Source organism: Sphaerodactylus townsendi, linkage group LG05 (assembly GCF_021028975.2).
Source record: "Sphaerodactylus townsendi isolate TG3544 linkage group LG05, MPM_Stown_v2.3, whole genome shotgun sequence".
Lineage (NCBI taxonomy): Eukaryota > Metazoa > Chordata > Lepidosauria > Squamata > Sphaerodactylidae > Sphaerodactylus > Sphaerodactylus townsendi.
In genome coordinates, this window is record NC_059429.1 from 46,758,568 (window position 1) to 46,771,887 (window position 13,320).

At 39.7% G+C, this 13,320-nt stretch overlaps 1 protein-coding gene across 1 annotated transcript in view; it reads left to right on the forward strand.

The window, feature by feature from the left end:
• SELENOF (selenoprotein F) overlaps positions 1 to 13,320 on the forward strand; it is a 30,608-nt gene that overhangs the window by 11,903 nt on the left and 5,385 nt on the right. The window contains exon 3 of the mRNA XM_048498539.1: positions 11,487 to 11,550. Coding sequence (XP_048354496.1) covers positions 11,487 to 11,550 — 64 coding nt within the window. The remainder of the gene's footprint in view (positions 1 to 11,486; positions 11,551 to 13,320) is intronic.

Here is a 13,320-nt window from a genome sequence, read left to right on the forward strand (position 1 = left end):
TTCCCTGTATGCTTAATGACCTACTTTGGCTTGATTCTAATTAACCAATTAAATGTACAGCAAATGATATAACTTCAACAATGAAATATGTTGCTAATCAGGTGATCCAGCCAATCAGATAAGTTTGCCAATTAGACTGGATGCCCTGCACCTTCTACCACCTATGAGCTTGGGTGTTAATGAAATTAAATATACCCTCCAAGATTCTTGTGACCATGAAACTGCTAGGTGTGACCAGCACCTGACCTGCTGCCCAGCTCCACTACCTGAGTCTTTGAAGCTACAATCAGGTTGGCTTAAGTTTTCAGATAAACTTCCATCTTTTCTAGGCACTGTTTGAATTGGACAAGAAACTGCTTAAACTTTAAAGGAACCAGTTTCTTGACAGTACCCTATGAAGTGCAAAGAGCTGCCACCAGAAGGAAGCTGTGCTTCTGAGCTCAGAGTGTTATTTCTATTCATGAATGGCAGTGTTGGGATCCTGGGCAATATTCAACAAAGCATATATACCATATGTCTATCTATATATTTTTACCCTTATACTTAGCTATCTTTTAGCATTCACATACAGTTGTTGATACTACACCAAAATGTCTTCAAGAAATGTTCTTTCATTATGTATTTATGTTACTTAAATTGCAAGTATAAAAATGCAATCTCACCTTTTCACCCTTCTACTGTTTAATGCTTCTCAATACATAAGATGAAAATTGCTTGCTATCAGCATTTTCGTTCTTGCATTGCTTATAACGGAGTTTAAGCAATTTATTTTGAACATCCATATATTTTAATGTATAAATGGAAAAGTTTTTTTCCTGTCTTTATCACTCACAGTTTAGACAAATAATTGCAGTGTTGTATAGCTTTTAAAAAGAAGGGGAAAGCTCTGGCTCTCTATAAATAATTCCTTTTTTGTGTTTTAGTCAGTGGTTTTTGTTCTCTAGCATTATCCATCTTGTACTCTACAGATTGATGGGCTCTTATTGAAGCTGACTGCCCTGGGTCGAACTGTGGGCACTTTAGCCATGTTGCCATCACGTGAAATACTGAAGACAATCAAAGGCAAACTTTTTGAGGTCGGGTATCATGGCTTGATGGCCCAGGCTAGCAAGTACTGCTCGCCAATTTCCCTAGGTATTCCATACAACTCCTGTGGCATGGCCAAATATCTGTTCTTACTTCCTGACCTCAAGCTGCATCGTGCTATAACTTTAGCTAGGCACAATGTCCTTCCCTCTGCTGTGAGACAAGGAAGAGGTACCAGTATCCTGCATCATGAAAGATTTTGTGTATGCAGGTTAAACAGTGAAGACTCTATACACCATGTTCTGTTCCACTGCCCTCTATATGAGACAGTTCGATTAAAGCTTCTGCTACCTCTTTTGGACGGTTCTGAAGGCTGGACTGATCAACAAAAGACATTGTTCCTTCTGAATAATACTTTGGGTACAGATTTAGAGCAAATAGCTAGGTTTCTTGGTATGGTTATAAGTAAATGTTCCTAATCAATTTTCTGCCTGGTTACTGTAAGTTTATGTTTGGTTACCATAGCATGTCTGCTCTCTTTTATTTGATTGTATGTCATTAAAGGTTCTGGACTTGTCGTAGTCAGTGGTCAAATAAGTTTGATGTCTTTCTTCAGCTTGGTTTCCATGCTGCATGGTATGCCTGAACCAAAAGCAGCTGCAGCACTTAAAACTGTGAGATTTAATTAATTCAGTTCTGTGAATCAAAACCCTACATAATTACAGAAAGGGTTAAGAAACCAGAACACAAGGTGAGATACACTTCATTTTGTTAGTGAAGGAGCCTTCAGTTCTCTGTTCTTTCACTTGAAGATACAAGCAAGAGAAATATGTAGGGTTCTGTGCAAACAGATGTTTCCTGGTCTCTTAGGGTTAAAACATTCCACATTTTCACTTTCTCCCTCCTTCCCAAGATAGTGTATTTTTGCACTCGCACGAACACTAATAATGCTTAGCTTCAAGCAACATTTTGCAACTAAGTTTAGAAGCTGATTTAACCAGTGTTAGCCTTTGTTCAGATAGAACATTGCCCCTTGATTAGCACTGAAAATTAATGGAGAGAAGAACTCATGTGGGAAGGAGTACACCAGCTCAGGAGCACAGATCCAGAAATGTTATATCTTTGCCAGGCCAGAGTCTCCCAACACAACATTTATAAAGATAACACTGAATAAATCTTTTGAAAACTTAAGATAGAAACGTAATTTTTATTTGCAAATTCCTTTGGTCAGTCTCAGCAGGCCCTTGTATTATGTCTACATAATTAACTGAAAAGTGAATTACTAGTATTCATATTGGTCCTGCTTTTGGCGATCTTCCCCATTCTTGCTTTGGCTTCATGGCAACAGGCAATCCTGATCAACACTGCAGTATTCATAATATTCATAGAAGCAAGCTTTGGATTTCTAGAGTATCTACAAATCATTATATTCATTTTATGAATGCCTCCTATTCATCTCATGTTGCCTTCACAGAGATAAGCCTTGACTTATCTGTATGAAAATGGTGACCTTACTATGTTCTGCTGTCTTTTCACACACAGGCATGACTGAACTTAACCATCCTTGATTTTTATCATAGTCCTTCTTATGGTCATGGAGTTCACCAGTGTTTTGCCACATGTTGGTAATGCTCTAAATAGCACATGCCATGCTAATTTAACTGTCTGTGATGTCAGAGAATATTTAGACTCATGTTTACTTTTGTGTAAAAATGGCTGTATGGTCTGATGCAAGATTGAGATGTGATGTACATTTAACACAGCTGCTTAAAATGATTTTATCATTCAGATATATCCTCCATCAAAGTTTGGAAATAGATTGATTTAAACAGTAAAACAGTACTTCTAGAATATTACTTTGGTTCAGTCACTGAATCCTTGAAATCTACCCACATTCAGTATCAGAATATCATATCTTGTTTTTTAAAATCTCCTCTATCAGTTGTGCTTTCTGTTGTCTGTATGTCAGGTATCAAATCAAATGCTATGTGTCTTTTTGTACTCCATTCTGCTGGTCATCAACTGCTGTAGAAGTAACTAATGGAGAATGGAGTGTCTGTTTAATACCACATTTTGGGTTGTCTGCATATTCTGATTATTATTCATCAATTTCTTATCACATAGTGACTATATTTACAAATGTATGAACTTGTAATACTAAACTTATAATATTGGAGTGTTGTAAGTTAATTCCAAGCGTGTGTTATTAAGTTACATTAATAAATTCTGTTGATTATAATAATAAATAATAAATGCCTTCTACAGCCATTTCTGCTGCTGAAGTTAATCTACTTTGAAGGTTGAATGGTAACCTCTGTCTTTGATAGAGAGTGCTACAGAAGCAAAAACAAACAAGAGTTCCAGCTGAGTGTATGTTTTCCCTCCTGTGTGCTGTCCTTCTCTAGATCCTGTACATGTTCTTTCATGTTATCTGTTCTTTCATATTCTTTCATGTTGTGCTGGCAGCCAGAGCTCCAGACCTCAGGGCTGGAACAATCTCCTGCCACCCAGCCAAATACCCCCCACTCCTGGCAAGACTGCTCTGTGGTGTTCTGCCTCAGACAGCAGGCCAGCAATCCCAATACAGGCACTCCCAATGGGGATCCCACTTGAGACACTGGGCAAGCCGATGACCCAGACACAAGCCTTTCCCGCACCAATCCAAGAATCTCCTGTCAGCCCTGGACCAGAGCTGTGAGCCCAGCATGCCCACCTCCCTCCTTGGTGCCCTCATCTACTGTTCTGCTCAGCAGGGAGGTAGCAGTTGAAATGGCAGCAGGAGCAAGGCTCCTGGAGGCATCTGGAGGGTGAGCTGAAGAGGAGGGGATGCTGACCTACCCCTCGTCCTCCCAACAAAGACAAATCCCATGGCCCCAGGATGCCAAAACCCAGTGGTTCCAGCCAAGGAGCAGCACAGGAGCTCCTTAGCAGCAGGGAAGGGGACATGGGAACAGCTACCTACCCCCTCCTCAGAAGTCTCAGGAAGAGTAAATGACAGGAGGCTGTCAGGGAGGGCTGGCCGTACCAAGGAGAGGATGGGAAAGCAAAAGCTCAGCTTCCTGGGAGGGCTGCCATGGGCATGAAGGAAGGGTACATCCACAGGCTAGAGAAATGAGGGGCTAGATGATGTCTAAGGGCAGCTTTTTGAGGAACAGACATAGGGCAGCTTTTTGAGGAAAGGGCAGCTTTTTGAGGAACAGACATAGCTAGGGAAGATGGATTAAAGTCAATGGGTGGAGCTCAACTGGGGAGGAAGGAGGCACACGAAAGAGAGAAACCAGGAGAAAAAGGATGCTCATCACTGAAAGCAGTGCAAAGGTGTAACTATGAGAACATAAGTTCTACAATAAATTTAAAGATCCACTTTTCCAGTATAATATATTCATTTTTTAAAAAACTGATTTGTGTAACAGTTTGATAAGAGAGGTAGAAATATTTGAATAGCATGGATTTTGGAGAATAACTTTATCAACTTTGTCCAGTTCCGAGGAATTGATATTAGAATGCATTTAGTGCTTTGGGCTAATTTTTCTTTGAATGACCTGATTTTACTTCATTTTAAAGTCTGTTTTATTATGTTACACTAATTAAAATGCAGCTATCAACTTTCTGACTCTTATTTTTAGTTCTGTGCAGCCTTTATGTCTCTGGGCTTCTGCCAGAGGCTCTGTCAAAGAAGTAGTAATTGTTCATTGGGCCAGATTCTCATCCTGTTCATGCCAGTGTCAATTGAGCAGGATTCTTTCACCAGTTTTTTTCCCCAGTTGGTATATTTTGATTACAAATGAAACCTTGAAATCTTCCCAAGTTTTATAGCATATTGCTGGTGTAACCATTTCAGCAGGATGTAAAATGGCGATACGTTAGCTGCTGCTTCTTTTTTTTTTAACTGCTTCCAAAAGCGTTAGCAGGATGGAGATGGGAAGAAGAGATCACCTTCTTACCATTGGTAGGTATTACTATTTTTTCAGTATTTTTTTATTCAGGGTTATCGCAGCTGAATTTTTTTAGAAAAGCCAAGCAAAGATGAATATCCATACCACTAAATAGGAGGGGGTTGGCTTTTGGCTCCTTATAGGTCAATGGGGAATTCTTTTCAGGGTTTTAGGGGGGCTATTTTTCAAGGTAGAGGTACCAAATTTGCAGAGTAGCTGCATATAATTCTTCTTAGAAGAACCCACAAGTTTGGTGAAGCTTGGGTCAGGGGGTGCCCCTGTTTGTACCCCACCCAGGGACTTTGGTCATGGGTGGAAAATAAGGACACAGATAAATAATTACCCAACATAGTTTTCCATTGTTTCCAATGGAGGATGTTGGACCCCTTCCAGTCTGGTTTCCGCCCTGGTCTTGGGACCGAGACGGTTCTGGTCACCGTTGTGGACGAGCTCTGGTGCCAGTTAGACAGGGGTGGTTCGGCGCTGCTGCTGCTGGTGTTAGATCTCACCACAACATTTGACACGGTAGATCATGACCTTTTGGTCCACCGCCTCACCGACATCAGGGTACGGGGGACTGTCTTGTGCTGGATGAACTTGTTTCTCCAGGATCAGGAACAGCAGGTGACATCGGGGGAGGAGAGTTCCAGGTGGTGTCCCATAAAGTGTGGGATGCCGCAGGGGGCAATATAAATCCAAATCCAATTTATTATTTCAAAACTACTACTACTACTACTACTACTACTACTACTACTACTACTACTACTCTTCCTCTTCTTCTCTCTTCTTTATACTTGTTAGAATATCTTGATTGATTGTATTTATTTTGCCAGAGACTAAATATGGTGCCATCGCATGTCCTTTCTCCAATAATGTAAAATATAAATTGTCAGATATAAAATAAAAACATCAAGTATTTGGCAAATATTCCCATATTCATAAATTGTCTAAAAATATATACCATCAACACTTGCAGATGAGAATTATGTAGCATTTGTTTTTAGAATTACTGGCCAGATAGCCTGTCTGAGAAAGGTTAGCTGGTAAGAAGACTCTCATGCTAGCATTTATAGATAGTTCTGCATAAGGGATGTAGAAAGCATTCATAATGATTTTGGCTCAGCTTTGACAGTTTGATTATGCATCAGGATGGTGAAATACACCCAAAGAAAGGTTAATTGTTTGTTTCTTGTTATTCTAAGTAGAGTTCTTAAGAATGTCCGAGGGTGCAGAAAGCTGAGAGAAATGAAAAGAACTTTAAGTGTGACATTGTGCAGTTGCATGCAAAGAGAGATTAGCCAGCAGCTACACTCTTGGAGCTGAAAAGACTTTAACTAAACCTGAAGGTGGTTTTCTAACAGCTTCTTCTGTTTATTTCATACTTGTCAATACATCTGAGATGTTTTCTCTTGCTGTAGAAGTCCACACCATGCTAACTATTATGGCAGTTTGTTTTTCAATAATACTGATTTGTGTTGCCTTGATAGTTGTGCACTTGGCGAAGTTAATATGACTGAGCAGTCCAGTCATTTCAGAACAGGTGCACAACTTTTTTCTTTGACAGTATTTGCCCCTGTGTGTGTTAGCAAGAAGCCAACAATAGGTCTGCAAGTCACTGTTAGCAGATTGGGAACCATCTGTGGGAATTCACCCTTTTTTCTCTTACCACAGCTAATATCTGTCTGAACAAATTGCTGGATCACAGTAAAGAGACTAGAAGAAATTTGCATCAGGCAAAGGGGTTGCAGGAAAGGATTTTATGTTTCCAAGACTGGTTCTTGATCTGCTGTGCTTAGCAAATAGCTAACATTAAGTCTGCACTGGCCCCCTGTCTGATTTTTTCCCTTTCTTTTTCCCTAATTAGATTAGGACAAAAAAAATCCTAGTGCTGCCACCAGCTGTGTTTTTAGGTCGAAGTACTGCTTGGTTGCCGGTGATGGCCGCCAGTTAAATTCCACCAATATGTATATTACAGTGTAACATCTAATTATAAACTATGTTGCCTACTTATTGTGAAAAAAGTTCTAACCATCATAATTATTCTGATGTTGCAATAATAAAGCTGATTAAACAAGAATAACACTTCACAATTCCATAGCATTCTTTGAGTGCTCAAAGCACTTCACATTCATTATGTCCATAATCCTTACAACAGCAGTGCAAGCAAGGAAGGGTTTTTCCCATAATGGAGTGAGGGCTGACCGAGATTTGGTTGTCTTTTGCCGTCCAGTAAGCTCATGGAAGAAGCCAGATTTGAGCTTTGGAATTTCTGGTTCACAGTCTTGGCCACCACAATAACCTTTTCATAACAGAATTTACGTCAGTATTTTACTTATTTAAAAAGATCTGCATACCACCTCTTCAAAATAACTACCCAGGGCAATTTCCAGCCAGAAAATATAACCCTAAAAGCCTGAAAACTATTTTTAAGGTTTAAAGGATTTAAAAATGTAATTTGAACATGAGACCAAACTACAGCACCCTATCATAAATAAGACTCAGCCAAAACCAACAAATCAAACCCAATCTAGAATAACTACTAAAATATCCTAATGGGATAAAAGCCTTGAATCAGTAACAGTTTTTCTGAATGAAAGCATCTTGAGTGGGATGAAGAAATATAGAAAAGGAGTTACATAGACAAGTTCCACAGCAAAAAAGGCCACCATCTGACAGTGATGACCAACAACATTATTAGGCAAGCTCATACAAGAGAACATAGCTGTTAAGATACTATGGTCCAAGGCCATTGAGGGCTTTATAAGAGACAATGCAGCATCTTGAATTGTGCCCAGATATGCACAGGCTGCCAGTATAGCTCTTTAAAAACTGGTGTGATGTGCTGCCTTTAGTCAGCCTTGATGTAGTAGTTAAGAGCAGTGCATTCTAATCTGGAGGAACTGGGCTTGATTCCCTGCTCTGCCGCTTGAGCTGTGGAGGTTTATCTGGGGAATTCAGATTAGCCTGTGCACTCCCAACACATGCCACCTGGGTGACCTTGGGCTAGTTCCAGTTCTTCTGAGCTCTCAGTCCCACCCACCTCACAGGGTGTTTGTTGTGAGGGGGGAAGGGAAAGGAGATTGTAAGCCCCTTTGAGTTTCATACAGGAGGTAAAGGAGGGATATAAATCCAAACGCTTCTTCTTCTTCTTCTTGACAGTAATCATGCTTCCGTATTCTGAACTAACTGAAGCTTTTGAACTATTTTCAAAGGAACCTCCACATAGAGCAGTGATGGTGAACCTTTTCGAGACCAAGTGCCCAAATTGCAACCCAAAACCCACTTATTTATCGCAAAGTGCCAGCACGGCAATTTAACCTGAATACTGAGGTTTTAGTTTAGAAAAAACAGTTGGCTGAGGTGTGTGTTACTCGGGAGTAAGCTTGGTGGTAGTCGGTGGCTTTGCTTTGAAGAAACCTTGCAACTCTTCCAACGGGTGAATCACGACCCTAGGAGGGTTTACTCAGAAGCAAGCCCCATTGCCAGCAACCGAGCTTACTCCCAGGTAAAGTATCGTACTTCAGTTCTTCGCATGAAAATCAGTGGGGTTTAGCAGTGCTTAACAGGGTTACCTACACTGCTTCCCCAAAACTAGGTCTTAGGTTTAATGCTAATAATCGAGCCCAGTGCCCCAGGCCAGCCTAAATGTGTGTGGGGGCGACTCTGCACGTGCCCACAGAGAGGGCTGTGAGTGCCACCTCTGGCACCCATGCCATAGGTTTGCCACCACTGACATAGAGTGCATTTCAGCCATACAACTTGGAGGTGCCAAAGTGGCCAGGAGAAGAACTGCAGTTGGCGAAAGTATGGATGACCTCTCCCACAAGTTGATGTTAAATATCATGGGGCAAATAATGGAACTGTGTATGATTGGGTAACATTAATGCTGTAGATCATACACCCTGACCTTCTGGAACAGTTAGCCTGATAGGATTGGAACCACTGAAGTGAGGTTCCCCTGATACGTAATTCTCCGTCTGGTCCAGAATTAATACCCTGGCCTATGGTATCAAGTCACAGAACTAATAGAAATCTCCCTTTCCTGGCAGAAGTCAGAGTTGTTAAAGCAGTTTCTGTCCCAGAACTAGGCCCAGAACCAGTTAGAATGGGAAATGTCTAGTAATGGTTAAGCCTAAACATTATTCTGAAGAAGGAACTGTAAAACAGAGGGATTCATTACAAAGTATACATTTGGGAATATTTAGAGTTGGGAGGAAGCATCCTCCTTCTGCTCAAGTATCCATACATCACCTATTACCCTGTTTCTCTGAAAATAAGACATCCCCTGAGAATAAGTTTTGCTGAAGTGCTAAATATAAAACTTCCCCCGAAAGTAAGACGTAGCAAAGTTTTTGTTTGGAAGTATGCCCGTCGAACAGAACACCAGAGCATGCAGCTGTGGAGTGGAAAAATAAGACATCGCCTGAAAATAAGACACAGCGCATCTTTGGGAGCAAAAATTAATATAAGACACTGTCTTATTTTCGGAGAAACACGGTATTCCTCATTTTTTAGATATCTAACATAGAAACAATCAACCAAAGTAATTAACCTTTCTGTTTTCATTTCAATCATCCATCCATCCAATTTTGCTTCCAGTTTTTGTCACTTTTTTGGGCCAATGTGATGTAGTGGTCAGGGGTTCTAGACTAAGTTCTGGCAGACTCAGGTTCAAATTCTCCCCTCTGCTAAGGAAGTTTGCTTGGTGATTTTGGGCCAGTTACACACACTCAGCCTAATCTACCTCATTGGCTTGTTGTGAGGATAAAATAGAGAAGAGGAGAACAATGCAAGCCACTGTGGGTCCTCTACTGGGGACAAAGTAGGGATAAAAATGAAGTAAATAAATATTAGATAAAAAGGCTTGAGCAATCTTCATTTCCATTTACATACTACTGTGAAGCTGTAACACAGACATTGCATAATTAGCAGTCAAAGATAGCATGTAACACAAATTCTATTCACAGTAATTATCTTTCTTTGCATTAGACTTTAGTAGATGGCCAAAGTGGTGGCAAGACTCCCCTCTAAGTCACAAAGTGTGAGGTCCCATTAAACTCAATGGTATATTTAACCATATGTTTATCTCATCCATTATAAAAAGTTGTGTTTAAACCTCTACCACTTTGACACGATCCTACCCATAAACTTTAGTATCTCATTTAAAACCATTTTAAATTAGATGTATAAAAATAAAATGTGGATGTTGCCACCCTGCTTCAGGGATATGATATGATATAAAGAATTAGTATAGTCTTACTCTGGTCCTTTTCATTCTAGTTCCTCTGGAAAGAAAAATTGTCTAGTATGGATAATATGAAGTTACTTGTTTATTCTGGTCAACTGATATACTCCACTTATATAGACTAGGCTTTTGCCTTACAAAAGTCATGATGTGACATCACCGTAAGGGTCAGTAATAAGCTGGTACTTGAACAGGGGACTATCTTTGCCTAATATATACTCTGTAAGGTCATTTATTTACTTAGATGTGACATTTTCTCTAAATTTCAAGATAAAATACAAAATTCAGATTTGACTTCGGAACCTATTTTTCACATAGTTGGCAGTACTTCAGTTTACTTAGGCGTAAAAGCGTAAAATAAGTGAAAGAGCAGACCTTCAAAGAACCAAGAAAGTTAATTTGAATTCCATGATAAAATACAAAATTCAGATGTGATTTCAGACTCTATGTTTAACACAGTTGGCAGTACTTTGGTTTAGCTAGGCATAAAAGCCGAACATAAGTGAAAGAGTAGTAGCCCTCTAAAGAACTAAGAAATAAATTGCTTGGTTTTGGAAACAGTCATTACTACTTAAAAAAAAGAGACAAATGAACAGAAAGTTCAGATGCTGCTGAACACCGTGTTTTCCAAGTACAATGTACCTGACACTTGAAGACACATCTTCTTTGTCAAGTCTTCTGGGTAGTTTTGGTTTAGCTGCAAAACTCAATGTAGTATGTGAAATGGAAAATTTACATTAACGAGATATTCTGATAGTGATGTAATTACACAGAAGGTGGTCATGCCTTGGGGACTATGATTTAATGAACAGTTTAACTAGGAATCCCTCTTGCAGCAATCCAGGAACCAAGAAAGAAGCCTGGATGAATTGCTTTTAATTGTTGTTCTGAATGCACATATTTCAAAAACTGCTTCATACTAGCTTCAAAGCTACTTCATACTAATTGCTGTTTCATATTAACTATGTAAGGTGAGAAAAACAGCAAATATTCTAAATTTGAGAAAAATCCATCAAACATTTTTCCTTATGGAAATCTCAGCGACATGGAAGGTGGTTGCACCCAGTAGTGCTTGGTAAGTTACTCCTGTCTTTGTTTCATTAAATTCTTCTCTTGAATTTCACAGCGCTGATTCAGTTGAAGGACCTTAGATTTGTTCTCAAGTGGCAGGGTCAGTTACCAGGTACTTGTTCTCAAGTACCAGTTCAGTTGTCAAAATGCGTAGTTCACTGGTTAATATTTTATCTCCTATCTCTTAAAAAATATCTGTTCTCTTGCAGCTTTATTCAGGGGCTATTCTTGAAGTGTGTGGATGAAAATTGGGGCGGTTCCCTCAGGTTCAGGGTAAGTATAATTGTAACTTTTTTTAGTAACCAAGAATTATTTATTCAGAATTGTTACCTTAAAGAAGTTTTTGAACTCCTGTTCCAACAGAGACATCATTAGAACCAGCTAGTCTATGACTGGGTAAAATATGAGGACCCTGGTCAGCACTAAAGGCTGTAACTGAGAAGAAGTCGCTTGTAAAATACCCATAAAGAAATGGAGAAACTGAGAGTAAAAGCCATTCAGTATTATAGTTCTTTCATGAAAATCATTTGTAAAAATATACGGCTCAACAAACCCCAGTCCCTTCATTCCAGAATATAATTTTACTAAGAACCACATAAATAGTATATTTCTTGGAACTCACTGGGCAAAGATTTTAAAAATCAGTAAGGTTTTACTGGAGAAAGGACTTTTTTCATGAGTAACGTATTCATTCAGTTGCATGAAAGAAGTTTTTGAGCTCTGCAAAATTTGTGTGCATTTTTCAGTTCATAGTTGTATGGTGAGTTTTCAACCCATAACATTTATAATAGTAAACAAGGACTTGTGTGGGAGAGGAAATTCTGTCCCCCACTCTCATCCCTGCTTCTCCCCCTCTTATTCCTCCCAACCTTCCTGTCATTGCTTTTCCTCTCCACTGCATTGCCTCTTTTTCACCCCCTGTAATTTTTCTATCTTTACTTCCCTCTCCCCATCCCCTGCCCTTCTTTCCTCTTGTTTGTTCCTTTTTTGATAACTCAGGGATAATGCTTACCATGATCTTTGAAACTGAAATGTACATGCTTTAATGTACATGCTCATATCACTTCTCTGTTTGGGGGGAGTTAATCCCCCATTTTAATTTCTTATCACTGTTGCCTTTTTCTGCTAACTTGGGAATTGTGCCAAGTTTGTAGGAACATCTTTCCTTGTTATGCCTAGCCCCATTGTGCTGCTTTGGGGTCAAGTTCCGAATTAGATAAACAATACCGAATGTCAGGTTCACCGGCTTCTCCTAGCTGTTTTACTTGCGTTCTTGGAACGTCTTTGTTTTGCTTTAACCCATTTGTGTGACTATTATGGTGAGCAGACATCTCTTTTCCTAGCAGGTTTACTCATCATACCTTGTGGATAGAAAATCCAAAATCACTGGAACTTTCCTTTGCTCACAAACTTCCATTGTGTTTGCTCATGGTATTAATACTTCTAAAAATATTCTATATTCATGAATGTATGGTTTGTTTTGGAAAGAAATGCTAATTTAGTAAAGGAGAGAATAGATTACCTAGTTCACTAGTATCTACTGGAAAATTGGCCATCTGTAACCTTCAGTGGCTTTTCCAGTTGTTGCTGTTAATAGCCTTCTGCGTTCTTGCCCATTTCACTTGTCCTATTCCCGTTGGCACTGCAGTCAGAACTTCCAAGGCTATTGTAAACAAGCCCCGCAGCCTGTTTCCTTTGACATCTAATCAGCATGAGGACAACAGAGTGGGCTAGCTTTCTAGGAATTTGTATGGGAGGGAATAGGCATGGGAGGCTGAGGAAAACAAAGGCAAGTAGTGTGAACTCCCTGAAGATACAAAAAAGGAGTCCCAGTGTTTAGGTATGTGAAAGCAAGAGGGATAAACCACTTGGGCTACTAGCATTGTTAAACTAACTTTTAAATTTGTCTTTCACAGCACAAGCAGGTTTTGTTACACTTGTGGTCCTATTTGGAAATGCTTACATCCAGATTAGCCCCTGGCAGGTTCCTAGCATGTGCCATTGCTTTGACTCTAAAGGCTTTGTTTATTTCCTTCATATCAC